Here is an 18,495-nt window from a genome sequence, read left to right on the forward strand (position 1 = left end):
ATTTAAACCCAATGCATTTTTACACCATATGCTAATGTTTATTGATTCCATTCATTATTTTGTCCATTTTATAGCTAAAGGTTTGTTTTTACTATATTATTCAAACATTTTCATTGCTACATAAAAAAGGGGATTTTAGTTTCCAGAAGTGATGATAATTTGGTTGTTGCACGTTGTTTGAACTTATATTAGTCAAAAAAAGTGCCAAACCACAGTATTTAAGAAAGTTGCTTAACAGAATTGCTATTTAAAACTTGCCTATGTGTGAAAGGTATTGCTACTTAATTAGCATCCCCAAATTGCTCTAATAGTCTGTGCGCACATATTTTTGTAGGTTTAGTATCCTGTATTATTTAGGATTCCACCTAAATTAGTACTCATCATGATATCATAATAGAATTGCATGCATTTTGATAATAAGACACTATTAAACTGATGCAATATTGGAATAAAGTACCTGTAGCTAAAAATGTACTGTTTCCATAGTGTTAAACTCACCAAACTGATAGTAAAGTGTTTTGACCTACAGTGGCTATTGAAAAGCTTCCTGGCAAAGCCTGGTATATATGATCAGCATGATATGAAAACACTGAAGAGGAGGATTTAATTTTCAGTGACTACAGTTGAGGATGATACATTTTGGAGTTTTTCCATAGTTTGCACAGTTTTGTAGAACACGTCGGACTTGGCGCCTCTTAATCTCTTTCTTGCACCCACAGGAAGCATTCTGACTCACCCAGCACTGTGACCCCACTTTCCCTCTGCCCCTGCCTCCCACCCATCTGTGCCAGTTGCACGAAGTGTGCCTGAATTGCATCTTCAGGGATTAGGCCTTTGGGTTCTAAGTGGAGAGAATGGCAGTGAGAGAGTCAACTTATAAAGGCCTTCAAAACTCCCTACGGAAATGACACGTTTCTGAAGTGTGGAACCAGGACATTGAAATCTTCAAAGGAAGGAAGGCTGGGTATGTAGTCTAGGGGTATAACAAATTCATATGCCCTGTTCTGATGGACTGTGTTGGCTGGCTGGGGGTTTATCTTTCCATCAGGTTATCAGTAAAAGCACATTATCCAAGCAAAAGTATTTTTTAAACGATGCATTTAAAACTCAAGTTCTAAAGACAGCACACACTTAAATACTGTATTGTCTTGGCTTGAGGCCGGTATGGACTACAGTCCTGTGGTCCATGGAAACATAGTGCATAGGATAAAAACATCTCTGCAGGGTTTATCATCTAGGTGGTTATTCGTTAGCAAGGGAAAGGTCTGAGCAATGAAGCGTGTCCTTTCATTTTGTAACGGACAAAGGTATTATTGGACACAGGAAAGACTGGTAGTCATTATTCCTTTTGTAGAGGCCAGCACTGCTTTGGGGGTGGGAGAGGAGCACCAGCACGCCTGATCCTTAGGCCTAGCCCACGCTTCTGCCCAAGTCCCCGAGCGGCAGGGAGGCTCCAGCGCCCGTAGGTGGCGCCCCATGTCCGTGCTTGCGTTTCTCGCCTGCGCTGCGGTCGCCGCTCGGAAACCCGGTTCGTCTCCCCAGGTCTTTAGAGCTCAGAGCCTGCGTTTTAATAAATCAGCGTGGTGCCAAAGCGCTTCGAGCGCCCCGAGGTTCAGAGAGGCAGACACCTAAACCCAGGCGGGAGGCGCCTCTTTAATTCTTGCCAAAAGCTGACGAAGATTCTCAAACTGGAGGTTCTGGAGCCACAGCCTTTAAACCATTAAATCCCCAAGCTTTCCCGCTCCATCCCAGTTTTTTTTTTTTTTTTTAACTTTTTTTCTCTCCTTAATTATGAAAGTGGTCACGTCATTCAAGATTAAGACTCGGAGAGAATTTGGAAAAGAAAAGAAAGAATCAAAAAGAAGAGACGCGGCTGGTGCTTTTGAGGGTGCCTAATTTTAAAAAGGATTTCGTTCTGGGTGTTTGGGTGAGAGCCGGACCTGGGCGGTGCAGGGCGCTGCGGGGACGCGGGGAGGGAGTGCCGAGAGCCCGGGGAGAGGGAGATGCTCGGAGCCCCTATCGAGGTGACAGCGACGGACGGTGATCTCTGGAGCCTGGAGGAGAGGCTGGGACTGAAGGGCCGGGCCAGAGAGCTGAGCAGCGGGCGCGTAGGGGGCAGGAGCCGTGGCGGGCAGCCGGCTGCGCGCGGTGCAGCTCAGTGCTCCGAGCGCGCTCAGTGCCGGGCGTGCAGCGTCCGGGTCACCCGCGCCCGGAGATCGCGGTGCGGGGCGCAGGGTGCGCGGTGCCCTGCGCGGGCGTGGTGCACACCCCGAGCGGGCGCAGGCCGGCGCGGGAAAGCGGCAGGGCGGGGCGGCGCGGTTATTGGCCACGCGCTGGGAGAAGGGTCGCGCTCGGAGTCCTCCTCCCGCCAGCTCCTGCTCGCCTCGTTTTCTCTAAGCAGGACAACTTCGCCGATAGCGGTGCTCTCCGGTCATGGATGTTCCAGGTAAACAAACCCTGACCCTGCCTTCCAGGATCCTTGCGTCGGGCAAGCAGAGACTTTAATGAGGATAGGCACCAGTCTCTGTTCTGGGGGAGGAGAGTGGCAGGAAGAATCTCTCTTTGTGCGGGACTGAGGACCGCAGACATCTATTGAGAAACAACTTCCCTTTTCTTGGAAAGAACAGAGGGAGAGTTGTTCCAAGGCTGTTGGCGGTGAGGGGGCAGGCTTCCCGGCTTTTTATTTCTTGGCTGGGTACTGGAATGACCTGTCTGGTTCAGTGAGAGAAAAAGGGACAGGGTAAAAGTGTCCACGGGCGCATAAGTTCAGAGACACCCACGGGGGGCTGCCTCTCAACCCAGGAAGAGAGGGCGCGGGGCACAGAAACAGGAGCTTGAAAACAGACAAAGCCTGGGGTTCTGGTCGCTGGCTTCTGTCCTCGGCGAGAGAGATCTGAGGAGTTTCTCCGAGTGGGCTTGCTCGCAGCTGCCGGACCTGGGCAGTGGGTGTTCGCTTTGCAGCGCTAACCCCGTCTCTCAGTCTCTGTCTCTCCCCAACCCCCTTAACCTCATTCACCCAAAGGAGCTTTCTGGGGTTTGTTCTTTGGGTGGAAATGGATAATTCATTTATTATTATTATTTGCTTTTACTAACCGGCTGTTTTAAAAACACCTCCTGAAGGAAAATAGAAGGTGAAAGAGAAGACAGGAAAAGGTTTTTGTCGTCGTCCCCGGTGACTTTCAGAAAAACGCCAGTGAAATGAAGCCACTTTCTTTTTCCTTTGCCTGGGTCTTAAACCTCTCGGCCTTTGGCTGAGTAGGTAGGAGGCGATGTCGAAGCTGCCTCCAGGGTCTGACCCTGACCTAGCGCTGAGGTCTTGGAGAACAGCAGCCCCGGAGCTCCTGCACCGCTGAGCGGACTGCCCTGGAGCCTTCCCGGATGCGCTCCTCAGCAGGCCGGTGCTTTTCTCCAGACCTGTTGTGCTAAATCGGGACCGACGTGGCTGTGGACCTAGGGGATGGCCATCAGAAAGGGGGCCCAGACCCTCAGGCACCTGCTCCCCGCTGCTCCTCTCCCCAGCTTCACCTCCCTGTCTAAGGGTTTGGGTTCTGTGCCCTGACAGGTCCTCTGGCGCCTTCCTCTTGAGAAACTCCCTGGCCTTGACCGTCAAAGAGGGGTACCGAGCCCGCAGAAAGCATATTCCGCCCCGCTCGATCCTGCGCGCCCGTTGGCGATCCTCCGGCCCCGCCTGCTCCCGCCCCCCAGCCCAGATGCCGACGCCGGGCAGGGGCCCCAGCGGGCGGCAGCTGACCATGCCCCGGCGCCGGGGGGCGCTGCGCGAGCCAGCCGACTACAGCTCCTGCCTGGGGGCGGCGCTGGCCTTGCTACTGCTGCTGCTGCCCGCCTGCCACCCCGTGCGGGCGCAGAATGACACGGAGCCCATCGTGCTGGAGGGCAAGTGCCTGGTGGTGTGCGACTCAAGCCCCTCGGCTGACGGCGCGGTCACTTCCTCCCTGGGCATCTCGGTGCGCTCTGGCAGCGCCAAGGTGGCCTTCTCCGCCACGCGCAGCACCAACCACGAGCCGTCGGAGATGAGCAACCGCACCATGACCATCTACTTCGACCAGGTCAGGGAACCCGCTAGCCCTCCAGCCCTGGGAGGAGGGGCGGGGCCAGCGTCCGAGCTGGGGTCCTGCTTCTTCCCCGAGAGTTCAGGCTCCTTCTTCCTCTCTGCTCTGCCCTGTGCTTCTGTTCATCTTTTCCCTACTATGCTCTCCTCCTCCCATTTCCCTTGTTTTCAATCTTTAATGTATCAGCTCAACTTGGCTCTTGAATTACTGGGAGTCCTAAACTTTCTAAATATTCCTTAACCCTGGGATTTGAAGTATATTAGCCAAAAGGAAACCGCATGTTTTCTTTCCACTGGTGGGAGGGTGCTTGGGAATGTTTGTGGTTGGTGCTCTGCAGTCACCCAGGGGGCCAAAGTAAGGACCGAGCCTGTGTACAACTCTCCAGAGCAGGAGCCTCCGAAGGGCCTAGTCGAAATGCAGGCAGTGTGGAACTACTGCTTATTTTGAAGGATGTCCTGGGGCAGAAATGTTTATTTTAGAGATAGTAAATGGAGAACAGTGTGGAGAAAATAAAGAGTGGGTATATAAATACGGTGTGTGGTAAATGAAATGCAACATCCACATGCAGTCCATACGAGTTCGTAGTGTAGCTGTATAATTAAAGAGCAGTGGCTGAGGTCACTTTAAGCTACTTAACTTCTGCCACTTGGTTGAAAGCAGAAGTCAGAGCCCTAATCAGGCCTTTGCAATTCTTTTCTCACAGTTATTGGTTCTCTGGGTTTAAAGGTCTTGACCTTTCTCTGTGCACCCCTCCCAACCTTGCTTTCTATTATTTTTTAGAAGCAATTTGAAAACATGATTCCAGACCTCCGCTAATCAGCTAATCCTTTTGCCAAAGTGCTTCCTACAAAATGGAGCCCTGGGCTTCACAGACAGCCTTTGTGGTCTTATTGAACCTGCTTCACTGGCTTCGCTTTCTGTGCTAACCAGCACTTAATCCTAAACAGCCCCTAGGCTAATGGACATACCCTTGCCTCTTTCTAGGCGAGTGTCTTCATTTTTTAAAAATCCTTGTTAAAGATCATCTACTTAATGAGTTTTGTGTGTGTTTGGGGGGTGTTTTTTTCTTTAATATGTTTTTATTTACAAGACATAAAAATATTATTCTAATTATTTCCTAATGAAAACAACAAGGAAAAAGGCATTTGGTCTATTAGTAAGTTCTTTTTGGTGGACCATTATTGTAATGTCATTATGTTTTACTTACCAATTACTAACAAATAGTGTTCACCAACACTTTCACATCTACATTTTTGGCTAGATGTCAAGAAAACTGTTGAAGGGCAGGATGCATAGAAACAGGAGTCAAATTTTATAGATTAGCAAATTGTGGCAGGGTAGATTAAACAGTGTTTGCTTGGCTCCCAGTTAGGGAGTGTCTGAGACCCACTTTTCAGGGCTGGCTTGGTATTCTTCCATCTGTAACAAGGCTCTGAATTTACCAGCTTCTAGAATTTAAAGTTGAGGTGAAGGAGTTGAGGTTAAGGGAACAGCAGCAGCTCCAAGAGCTTAAGTAGAGAATCCTTTATTCTTTTCTGAAGCATTGTGAGGGAGAGGGTAGCATAGCATTTAGAGACTGAGAAAGGGCATCCTGAAGTGCTCTGTCTCCAACAATAGGGCCCAGAATGTTTGTGGAAGACCTGCCTTTTAGTGGCTCAATTAGTGCTACAGCCAGGTCCAGTCCAGGCTGTAGGAACCTGTGTATTCCACAAGTCATAGCTACAGCTATGTGGGCAGCAGTTCATGCTCATGTTCCTTTGGGAGTTGCATGTTATTCATTTATAATGACCACTTAAAAAGTAACAGCAAAAGGTATCTGGTTTAAGTTTATTTTATGAGCAGACTGAAAGATCTCAAATACAGGGTTTTGATGTTGTTGCTGGCTGCTTGTCTGAAATGCCAAGAATGCCACTGGGCCTTTTCCTTATTTTAACTGAATTTGATTTGTATATGAGGAGGAACAGGGACAGGATCCAGACCAAGGGGCCAGATTCTGTCTGGAACATCTGAGATGGATTTGTGTCATATAGAGGAACTTGCCACTCTTCAAGTTCTGCTTATAACATTATCACACTCCAATACTTCTATTACTGGATGAAACCCATCAGCAGGTCATGTGATCCACCCTCAGGTGACTCAGTATGTCTTTATTCTTGCATGTGGTAGAATCTCTTTAGTTGAAGCTAATGGTATCCAATGTACAATTTCAATTCTCTGCATTATTCAAGCTTATTTACATGCCACCACACTTAAGTTTAGGGAAAAAACACACTTCCCAGAGAAGAGAGAGGAGAAACCAAAGCAGTCAGTGTTTATCGATAAAACATTTCCACTCACCATCCATTACTGAGCACCTGCTATTACTGTCAGGGACTCAGAAGCCCTGGAGAAAAATGTCACAGAGGCTGTTCTTTCCAGGAGCAGGTGAAGTTAGGCCCTGGGTTTGGTCTTTCAGAAATGACCTCGTTAAACTGCCTCTTGCTCCTCAACCCTTTCTGGTGCTATTCAGTTTAGAACTGTGTTTGTTAATCAGAGAATCATGTTGAAGTCCCTCCAATCCACACACTTCAGAAACAGACTTGATTCATAGTTTGTTTACTGAGTTTCCTACCTCTGGCTCCTTTCTCAATACTCTGACCCCCAACACAGAAAATTCATATCGACTCTGTGAATGTTTAAATAAAATATACTTTAAAAATCTTTATGAATTACAACCATTAGAAATTTAGAAATACAAAATTAGAAATTTGAAATCCATCCTTGCCGTATGATAGTTTAACTTCAGCACTTCCTCCTTCCTGGGAAGGCTGAGAAGGCTACTCAGTGATGCAAACTACTCTGCACTAATAAAGAAACTGTTGTCAGTGATTATCTGAGAGTGATTAAAACATAGGCCAAGCAGGGCTTACTATGTTAGTATTGTATTCCCTCTTCTTTTTCAGGTACTAGTAAATATTGGCAACCATTTTGATCTTGCCTCCAGTATATTTGTAGCTCCACGAAAAGGGATCTATAGCTTCAGCTTCCACGTGGTCAAAGTATATAACAGACAAACCATCCAGGTGGGTAGCTTTGAGAACTGGGCCCTTTCAGATCTCGAATTGCTAAAGCCCCATTTGCTTGGTCTGTAAGGCTGAGGAACCAGGGAGCTGGGCTTTCCAGGGCCTTTTGGCTCTCAGGCAGCCAAGGGTCCCTTTATTCAGGCCCCCAGTGTGGGCTCTAAGGGAAAAGCAGAGAGGGTGGGCTAGGGTTGTTAAAGGAGGGAAGAGCATGTGGGTGTGGGGTCCTTTATGGTCTGCTGAGCTTTCCCCTCTGCATTTTAGGTCAGTTTAATGCAAAACGGCTACCCAGTGATCTCAGCATTTGCAGGAGACCAGGATGTTACCAGAGAAGCAGCCAGCAATGGTGTCCTGCTGCTCATGGAAAGGGAAGACAAAGTGCACCTCAAACTGGAAAGGGGCAACCTCATGGGGGGCTGGAAATACTCCACATTCTCGGGCTTCTTGGTTTTTCCTTTATAGACACAGAGCCCCCTGGATGGTGGGGAAGTTGCAATCTGGACCCAGGAATCCACCCTTCATAATACCCCGAACTTGCCAGAGTAGGACAACCTGGTTCCAACTTCTGACAGACTGTCGCAGTAGAAGAATGATTTCCTTCTAAATCTCCAATATTTTCTTTGAATATTGACAATTCCTCGGGATCCTGGCCTCTAATTAGTTTTAGACAACAAGGTCTTAAGGAGAAATGAAATTATTGATTTGAGCAATTTGTACCTGTGATTGTAAAGTCAAAGTCAATATCGAATTTTATTGTTGGGACCACTGACTTCTCTTTTTGTTTGTACATTGTGTCACTGTCCCCATGGCAAGAGAGCCCAGGACCCCTGACGGGACTCCAGGTTGCAGTCAGGGCTCACAGCAAGAGACAAGCAAAGAACTACCTGCCGGAAAGTCCTTGATGTGTGTTCTCTGTGTGTCTTTAGAGCCTTAAGAGAAAGAATGACTTCACTGTCATTTCGTATTTTTCCCTTGTGTGGATGGGAGGACTTGGGAGGGGATGGGGGCCATTGTGAACCTGTCGAGAAGTGCTTTATCCAGAGCAAAGCAAATTTTGCACTATTGGACTGCAACTTTTGTTTTGTATTGTTTGTGGGGTTTTTTTCCTCCAGAAGTTTACTTCCCTTTCTATACTAGGCTGTCTCCCCACACCCTACTTTTAGTTTTCATGCTAGGGTAGTGGAGAGAGAGAAAGTGTTGAGTTCATGGATGAGATTCAACAGAGCAAAATCTGTATATTTTGCTTTGGATGAGACCAAATCAAACAAAAAGTATCTGTCAAAGTAACAATAGCAAATGGACAAATCTGCTTACTCATTCCAAAGAGTCTCACATTCACCTTTAGAACTTGCAACACGGATTTTATTTTTTAAATTTACATTCTGGAATCCTTTAAGAACCTGGCATTCCTGAGTGGGCCTGAATTATATAAGAGCTGACACTGTGATGCCAAATTCCCTAAACCCCTTTTCCGCCGTGCATTTTGCTTTATTTGGATCCACCTCTGAGTAGCTCACAGTGATCAAGAGCTTCAAAGAAAACAGGACCAACCCCTTCCCTGGGTCTTCCTTTGATCTGCCATGGAAAGGAAAGTATTGACACTCAGCCAGGGAGCACCTGGCAAGAGCCCACGTGGAAGTCACAGGGGTGAAAGGGATTGGCTGAGGCACCCAGGAGTGGTTTTACAAATCCGTATTGTTTTGGCACCTTGTGTAACAGTGTTTTTAAGACTCAGCTGAGAGTTGATGGATACAGGTTTCCTATGCCAAGGACATGTCACTAATCCCAAAGCAATCAAAGTTGAGACCTCAAACCAGATGTTAATTTGTTCTTTGTGTAACAATGTAACCAAAATATTGATGATAAAAGCTCATAATTTAAGATTCAGAATAAATGGGTTTGATGTCTGACTTTTCTGATCCCTCCACATCGTCTCCCAACTTTCAAAATAATGACAAAATATCAGGGACTTAGGGATGTTAAATCCCTGCTATGGCTCTTGGAAAAGCACACACACCCATGTGTGCAGATGCTGCAGTGGCTGTCGCTGGAAACTGCACACTTAGATGCATTTAATTTATACTAAACATATTTTTCAAAGAGAGAGTTTTGGGAGGAGATAAGTGGAAAAGACAATACCGAGATGCCGAATTTAATCTGAGTTAAAATGTTCTTATATTTTGTGAGGAAAGAAATCAACCAGAAAACAGGTGGGGAACTTTGGCTCCATGGTTAGGAGGCATACTTCAAATTGTGAACATTGGTGGTAACATAGACAGAGGGAAGCAGGAATATGGGTCCTTTGTTTTATTGCTCTTAGTTATTTTAATCCTCTTTCCTTCATTTCCTTAACTTTAAGTTCAATTTAAAATAAACAGAAAATCTCATTAGATGAAACTAATAGTGCTTCAGAGATTGAAAGATAGATGACTTTACTTTTATCACTTAATAATATTTAACATACATATTTGTTTCTTTTTATACTTTTATTACATACAGGTTGTTATTAGGTTGTATTATCCAATACATATTAAATTGGCCAATCTAAAAATAAATATATTTCAGGAGTTTATTTTATATTAGAAAAAAGCTTCATCCTGATTATTCTCCTATCCTTTTTTCTTACCTGCCCTGATATGGATGCCAAAAACTACATTAAGAAGAAGCATACTGGTAGTGTCTCTGAAGCTACTTACCATCCACTGCTGCACCTGCCAAGGTTGTGTTTGGCTCAGGATCTTTGAGAGAGATGAAGCTCCTGGGTATGATCTATGAAAATATATAGGTCAGACCAAATGTTGAGATGTATTTTCCTTAATTGGATAAGCGAAAGGCATCTGTATCCTGCTGAGGCCTAGTTCAGAGACCCTAGCTCAGACCTTGGTTTTCTTGCCTGTAGAGTGAGGGCTACACAGTCAGCCCACACCACATGGCCCTCCTGAGGACCTGCAAAATGCTCTGATAACTGAGAGCCTTGCACTAATGTGGGCTGATATTAAGGCAGGGGGAATGTTTCTGAAAAAAACAGATTTTTCAACATGCAAATGATTTTAAATGAAAATCATTTAAAATGAATACCTGACAGGAAGGCAATTGCATATGAAAGTAAATTTCCATATTCCTCAATAGACTGTTAAAACTGTTGTACTATATTGGATTTTCCCTTAATTTGATTTTTAGTGATGATGATCATATCACATTCCATACATTTTTAATTTAATTCCATTTTCAGTTGTGTTATTTGCCTTTCCTGCGTGGTTCCTGCTCACCTTTGGGTGCCAATATATTCTGCCAATATAGTATAAAAATATAAAGTAACATTTCTGAAGTAACAAAGATAATATTATTAATGTAAGTAACATGGCACTTGAATACTAAGTTGTTTTGTTGATCAATGTTAGCTCTACTAAATTGTAAATGCTTTTAAAGCAATACCATTTTCTTAACTTAAAATATATTCTAATTTAAATACAACCTGGATGACTCAACTTTAAGTCCTGAGAAACTGTGTTTACCATCTATAATTTCTGAGCCGATTTTGCATCCCAATATTTTTAATATATGTGTTCATGTATAAGTGAAATATCTACATTTTTACAGTGTAAAAAGTACAATGTGTGGCTGCTCAGAGTAAAGGTGATAAAAACCTATTGAATATTAGCATGAATTCATGGAACTCTATAGAGATTTCATACATTCTGTTTAAAAAATTTAGCTAAATCTAGTTATATCAAGCATCAGAAAAACTAAAAAAAATACAAAGTGAAACAAAATCTTTGCTGAATATTTAATATTGTGGCATTATTTTGATATCAAATAAATTATAGTGGTTACATATTTAGTAACTATTACATATATATTGTTTGCCTGTGAGTAAACTGACATATATACCTGATCTTTTAACATGGTAATATAATAAAAATATGTGCATTGGCTATATCTCCTGGAACGTAGGAATATGTGAAAGGAAAATTTGATGTATCACTTTCTATAAGCGAACCGAAAGTAGTAGTTGCTCCATCACACTTGAGTTGTAGCAAAGGGAACGAAAAATGTTCTGTCAATTTGTACCACCATGTTTTGCAATCTTTTGTAAGAGTACAAATGTTGCAATAAGATAATGTTATTGTGAATAAAATAGTTCACATTTGTTTATATTTCTACAGCATAAGATGCATGTAATGATCTAATGCATAGATGCACATGAATGAAAAGCTCCTTTGCATTAGTATATGATGGTGTAAATATATGGAGAACACACAGAAGCCGGTTGCATTGAATCATTTCAAGGGGTTAATGTGCACCCTGTGCAAACACTTTAAAAATTGTAGCAAGAGATTAACTGTAAAACTGCAATGAGCATTATCCTCTGTTTATTTGGAAATTTACTTGTCACTGACAGTCTATTTCCAAAATTGGCACTTTGCTACTAAAATTGGATGTTACAAATATATTTTAAAATTTAAGAACCAAGCTTGTACATTACATGAAATTCTTAAAATTATTTTTTCTTGATATTTAAAGAGCAAGCCCACCAAATATATTGAATTAATATACAATTTTAATATTGGTTTTATTGATTTATTGTAATCTATAACTTTTTGCTTTGATCCACTGTGGGGAAATTTGTTCATGGTAGCCACAATCATTAGTCAAATGTGTTTATGTATTTGGAAAGAATTTAAAACCTTATATTTTAGTGATGGAATTCACTAAAAAAAAGTATAGTTACTGTTTTTCAGTTGGAGGGCTACCATTCATTTTTACAAGTATTTTAGATGTTGCCCTGTTGAATAGCTGTCTGTCATGTGACTGGAAAGATTTAATCCTCATAGCCCTTTCCTCTTAAATGGGACAGAGTCATGCCAAAAGTCTTGTTAAAGATATGATGAATATAAACTGCAAAAATTTTCCAAGTGTGTGAGTGTATACAATAACATTATCCTAAAATATGAATCTTTCGTAAATGAGCTTTCCTTATATTTCCAAACTCAGTAGGGTCACTTGAAATTTGTAAGGGGAAAAGCTACCTAATTTTATCCCCTGCAGATAACAGAAGTTCTGTTTCATCTTCCTAAGTGGGATTTGCTGAGGATTTCCATCACTGGAATTACTTAAGTGTCTAGAGCTTCATAAATCTTTGTCTTCATCAGCTCACCCACATTCACTCACTGTGAGCTCCTTGACAACTTAATTTGGTTTAAAAAAAACAAAAAACAAAAAACATATTCTCTCCCTCTTCCTATTGCCTGCAGCAGGACTCCTCAGGTTTAGAATGCTGCATTGTACTGGGCTTGTCCTAACAAACGGAAGGAGGTGCTTTATTCATTAGCTACTACCAGTCCTGCAGCCTGACTAACAATGCCCTAACTTTTATTATTGTTCTCTCCAGTTCCTCAGAATGCTGATTTCTCCTTTGGACTTACTACTTCAGGTTACCAAGTATACCAGGATGGAAGAATGCTGGCAACACTCATGAATGTGATAGTCCTGTTTTGCTTAAGTCTATAATCCAACTTTATTCATTTACAAATACTTATGCCCATCATTCATACCTTCAAAGTACTCTTAGGACATAGGGCATCTTATTACTTTCTTGACTTTTTAAAAAATGAGCACTTGTTGTGATTCTGGGTTCATTATTATGGAACTCACTTAAGGATATCATAGAAAAAATGTCTAAACTACAGCTAAATTAATAAAAAATTGGCAGTTTCTCTTTATCATTAAAATACCTCATTTGCAATATTTTGCATGGATATTAAAGCTTCCAGCTAGCTTGAAGAGTAGAGTATTCAATGGAACATTTATCTTTACTGTCTTTTTTTACAATTATGCAACTATCAGATCATAAGTAGTGCATTTCCAAGGAGTAATCTATCACTGAGAAACAAATTTAGGATTTGAAAATGTGACACTGTCTCCTTTTCATATTCCGAAGCGCCATGTCAGGATGTCATCGTGTAATTTTTGTTCTGGAATTGTAAACTGTCAGTGGAAAAATTGATTATATTACTTATAAAAATGATCTGTTCTTTTAGGAACAGGATATATATGCATCCTTTTCAGTGTACAATATTTACCTGTTGCTGCCTAAGGGCCAGCGATTATGCTTACAGATAATGATAGAAAAATAAAAACACAGTCAGTGTGCACTAAGAGCTCTTAGTCCTTGTTAAACCCAGCCTGGAGGATATTCATTTAAACCGATGGTGAGGGGGTGGACTGGGTGGGTGTGGGTGGAATATTTCAATTTTGAATGCATGTTTACTGAGGTGAATAATGTAATTTAGATTTTTCACATGTCAAGAGGAGAATGTTATTTTGGCACTAACATTAAACATTTAACATCAGTTGATCTCTCAACTAAGAGTTCCTTTGTTACCTCTCCTTCCTCCCATGATGATCACAGTGAGATATTCAGTAAACCAACAGCAGCCAAAGGCTCTTGAATGAACCCTGAAACTATTAAAATGCATAGAATCTGTCCAAAGGAATATCTATTGTTTTAATACAGAAAAGTTTTGTGAAGTTAGTTACTTAGGATAACAGAAGTCATATTCGAAGAAGCAATCCTTAGACATAAACATGTAGTCAGGAGCCAGGGATGTAGCTCAATGGCACCGTGCCTTGCTGGCAAACACAAGGTCCTGAGTTGGATCTTTGGTCTTTAAAAAACCCCGAAAAAACAAAAAACAAAACCAAACAAATAAAAACTATGTAGCCAGGTAGAAATGAGGCATGATTTGATGTCTGTCTTCAACAGAACCTAGCATTTTGACATTTTTTATGAGATATTAGCTTAATGAAAGTAGATCTAATTTAAGAAGAAACAAAAGATAAAGGTGAACCCAGATGGCACTAGTGAAAAACACAGATCTTGTATGTTTTATTTATTTATTTATTTATTTATTTATTTATTTGTTTATTTTTGGTACCAGGGATTGAACTCCAGTCCTTGTGCTTGCAAGGCAAGTGACGGAACCACTGAGCTAAATCCCTGGCCCTGTATGTTTTATTTTTATACAGTTATGCACATGTGTCTTTGTATGTATATGAGTGTGTGAACATAAACAATACTTATAGTCAAAATTGACTATCAAAATAACATCTGCCTATCTTGAGCTGAGCTATTCTGAAAGCTGCTCTTAAGCAAATAAGATGATGAGCCCAGGTGCTTTTCCTTGGACATGTAAATTCACTTTTAATTTTTATCTTGATTATATGGTCTGTGTTTTTCATTTTATTTCTTGTATTCAATCTTAGCAATTTATTTCACCAGAAGTTAGAAATTACATCTGGTCTCCCTGACAGAGATTGAGAACTGTTGAGAATAATTAGGCCATCTGGTGCTATAAATCCAATAGAAAGTTATGATCGGTGGATCATGGCCTAATCTGCTCTTCCTCCATTGCATCTGAATTACCTTGGCACAAAAGAATGACAAGGGGCTGGATTTTTAAAGGAAATTGTTACATTTCCCCAGTCATTAGCAGGCAAAAGGCATGTGAGCATCAGCTGTGATAATTAGAGAAGACTTATTCTCCCTAAAGACCTGTTACTTTCTGATACCTTTTTTTTAATATCTCAGAATATACTGCAACAAACAGTAGATGTCATATAGTTTTTACTTATGATTTTTACCAATTCCTGGGTATGTTCATTAGAAGAAATTATTTACTAAAATAAAAATTTCTCTTTATCTTAATGGAAAATTAAAATCATCCCAAATTTATTTTGTTATATTTTCTTCCACAATTACAGAAACATTTGTTTCAGAAAAAAAACTCCCCAATAGATGGTGCTGCTGCTGTGATTTAAGCCACCAAATAATTAGTATGCAAAAAAGCTCCAGAGAGAGGCCTCTGGGAATTCCCTTATGTCAAATTACAGAAAGACAAAAATGTGGTTTTATTTTTGTTTAATGCAAATTGACATAATTGTATAATTTGAAAACTTCCAAAAGATTTCTTAATATTTTGAGGTCATGAAATTACTTCTTGTCTTCATTGTTCATATTCTCAAATATCTTTGAACTATAAATGCCAGCAAAATTGTTACAAAAGAATGAGCCAAATGGCTGAGATTTTCCCCCATAGTGCTCCCAGGACCTCTTAGTTAAAGCTCTAGTCTGAAGGGTATAGCACAAATTGCAATGGATTTCTTCCTTCATATTTATGGGAAATTTTTCTTCATATCTGTGAAAAATTTTCCAGATGCAAGAAGCATATTGGCAGAATGATGTTTCCCCTAATGCTGATTATACACTCAGTGTAAACAGGAACTGCACTGAGTGTGGTACTACCATTTTTCACATAATTGTTATGATGTCACTACAAAGTAGATACTATAAAGCTTACAATAATATAGTCAAAGTCTCACAGCAAATAAATTTCAAGGATGGGATTCAAATCTTGGACTCTCACTTCAGAGCCTATACTTTAAACTATTGTGTTGACTCTACATCTCAATAGGAAAAGTAGTGTGAAAAAACACCATTTGTCAAATAAGAAATCTATATAATTTCATTAATCATGTGTTGACATTACAGTTATGTCAAAAGAATACATTTTGTTTTAAAAAAAGGACAATTGAGCTTTACAGGCTGCAAGCATAAAGCTGCTTTGGTGTAATTAAAAGAGAAATTTTTTTTTTTTAAATTCTTTTATTGGTACATTGTAGGTATACAACACAATTACATTTCTCATTGGGAATTGTACCTTTACATAATGTATCTTGGTTCTTATTTTTTCCCCATTCCTAGCCCTCCCTTCCCTATTTACAAAGACTTTATTTCCATTTTTTCCATTTCTCATCATTTTTCCTTTCCCTTCTTTCCTTTCCCCTCCCCCTCCCACTACCCCTACCCCTTTGGACCTTTTCTTCCTATTTTGCATTATCGATTATTCATTCTAATCATTAGTTCATTTTAGAGATACAGTATAATGACATGCATCATTGGAAATTTGCACCTTTACATAGTCTCTCTTGGTTCTTATTTTTCACCCTTGCCCAGCCCTCCCTTCAACCCCTCCATTCCTCCCTATTTACAAAGATTTTGTTCCTGTTTTTCCATTTTCTCATATTAATCCCATTCCCTTCTATCCTTTCCCCTGTCCCTCCCACTTCCTTCCCCTTTGCCCCTTGAGAAATATTGCAACAGTTGCACTAAAATATAATTTACCAAACTATTTATATCATTTATATCAGAAACACTATAGTTTGGTCTCTTACTATGTTTAGTCATCACCCCTGCACAGAAAATGTTGTTGGAAACATTTTTCTCCTTTATTTCTTTTGCCAGAACATACTGCAAAGACAAACCTGAAATACTAAAAGCAGGTATATACAAATAGCTCATTTCTTCAACAACACTATGTGTGCAATAAAGACCACAGACTACTCTGTTTAGAATTCTAAAGTAAAGCCCAGGAAATCAAGTGCAAGAGGCAAATAATCTATCCTTGAACTGCAACTTGCCTCTTTAAAGCTATTCATGAAGCTTTAAGTTTAAGCTCTGGATAAAGAACATTTCTCAGACTCAGGAATCTTGAAGTTCCTCAAAAGAATACATCGCTTGCTCAGAGCAGATAACTAGAAAAATGAAAATTAACTAAATAAATAAACTAAATATAATTAACTAAATAAAATAAAAAGAAGACTCTAGACCTCACAAGTGACATTTAATTGTATTAAATGCTTTTAGAGTATTCTTACATCAGAGGAAAACACAGTTTCAAAATTAGGCTAAAAAGGCAAAATAAAATGAAATATGTCTCCAAATATTACTCTGACAATAATTTTTCTTTTTTGTTACATTTTAACTAGACTTTTTTGTATCACATCTACTTGCTTAAAGACTGTGGACACACAAAAAAGGTTTGCATTTGAAATTGTTACCTCTAAATTTACTACCAAGCCTCCTTTATGTAATAGATATTTTCATTATATTTTAAATAGTGTAAAGAGTCTTCTTTTAACTTGCTGAATGTAATTTTTATGATAAAGAAGTCACATTCTTATTCACAGAGGCAAGCCAAAGAAGTACATTTAATAATTTTTTACTTATTTACAGTAATGGAATTTGCCTGAGTGGGTAAATAACTGGTGAGATTTAAGTCAAGTGGGTACCAAACAGTGTGTAATATTTGTCAGGGTTATTTACATGACTCTACTACCAGGTGAAAAGCTTCAAAAGGACCCTGCCGAACTTAGTGCAGCTGATGTTATGGCAGATTAGCTAAAGGTGTAACAACAACACACAGGAGGGTTTTATTTTTCAGTGAGATAAAGTATTTAAATAAAATCCCAAATGAACATAAATTTAAATATGAACTTTGAATTTAATTTCCTTTCCTAAATAGTATAGATAACTTTCTGTAGATTACATGGGACAGTTTTGTGCAAATTAAATATTATCACTTTAAGCTTATTGGCTTGTAAAATAATCAGTGTTACTTCATAATGGTATTACTTGAAGAAATCATAGCTGTGGTTTATTGATAGTACTTTGGCATCATTAGAAGTTTATGTTTATGCCAACATTGGTGGTTTTTCTTTTAGTCAGAAAATGTCTAATACTTTCCATAATAAAACAGAAGGTCCTGCATCTCCTTAGGCTTCAGCCCCCAAAAAGATGGGGTTGGGGCTGCTGGATTCATGTCTTCCGAAGGCTGTGGCATTTCCCTTCCGTAACATTTTCAAGAAGTACATGGTATTGTTGTTATGCTGGCTTTAATACCAATACACACTTAAGAATTAAAACAGGTATTGGTAATTAGAAATAAATGTATGAAACAACAGAACAGAGCATATGGAGCTAATGATGATAATGAGTTTTAAATGTACACATTAGTAAAATGGATCAATACATTGACCCAGTGGAAGATAAATAGGTGAATAGATAGATACATGGATTCTTTGATGGATGCATGTGTAGGGGTAGAGTATTCAGTCAATTGGCTCAGGGACCTATCTGCCTAGGGGATTGGTGAACCACACTTCTGGATGTGTCTGGGTGGGTCATGGAGGTGTGGCCTTGGGGTCTGTGCCTGGTCCCTGGCTCCTTTTCTATTTTGCTTTCCCCTGTTTGTTTCCTGGCTGCCCTGAACTGAACAGCTTTGTTTTGGAGCCAGCTGACCAAGGACTGAATCTCCTGGACTGTGAGCCAAATTAAAATTCTTTTCCTGTTAGTTGCAGGAATCAGATATGATGCCCCAGCTATAGGAAGGCTGAGTAATAAATATAATGGATAACTTAAATATATGGTGATTTAAGGGTGACAAAACTCTCTCCCTGATCTCATTTAAGCTGACCTCCCTGAGCCCTCTTTTAAATTAGGTCTGGTGGGGGCCTTGCCTTTAAAG

At 40.5% G+C, this 18,495-nt stretch overlaps 1 protein-coding gene across 6 annotated transcripts; it reads left to right on the forward strand.

The window, feature by feature from the left end:
• Positions 1-1,499: 1,499 nt before the first annotated feature.
• On the forward strand, positions 1,500-13,495 carry Cbln2 (cerebellin 2 precursor). Of its 6 annotated transcripts, none has more exons than XM_021242159.2 (5): positions 1,500-1,927; positions 2,402-2,446; positions 3,563-4,067; positions 7,013-7,132; positions 7,394-13,495. In XM_021242159.2, the coding sequence occupies exons 3-5, from the start codon at positions 3,711-3,713 to the stop codon at positions 7,589-7,591; spliced, it is 675 nt and encodes a 224-aa protein (XP_021097818.1). In that variant the 5' UTR covers positions 1,500-1,927; positions 2,402-2,446; positions 3,563-3,710; the 3' UTR covers positions 7,592-13,495. The 6 variants fall into 6 exon arrangements, with proteins under 6 accessions (XP_021097818.1, XP_012934015.1, XP_004862023.3 ...); XM_013078561.3 differs by having other exon boundaries at positions 1,500-1,888; XM_004861966.3 differs by having other exon boundaries at positions 1,500-2,446.
• Positions 13,496-18,495: the final 5,000 nt, after the last annotated feature.

This window comes from Heterocephalus glaber, unplaced genomic scaffold, assembly GCF_053883595.1.
Source record: "Heterocephalus glaber isolate CG9 unplaced genomic scaffold, H.glaber_assembly_v1.0 deba00000331, whole genome shotgun sequence".
Classification (NCBI taxonomy): Eukaryota; Metazoa; Chordata; class Mammalia; order Rodentia; family Bathyergidae; genus Heterocephalus; species Heterocephalus glaber.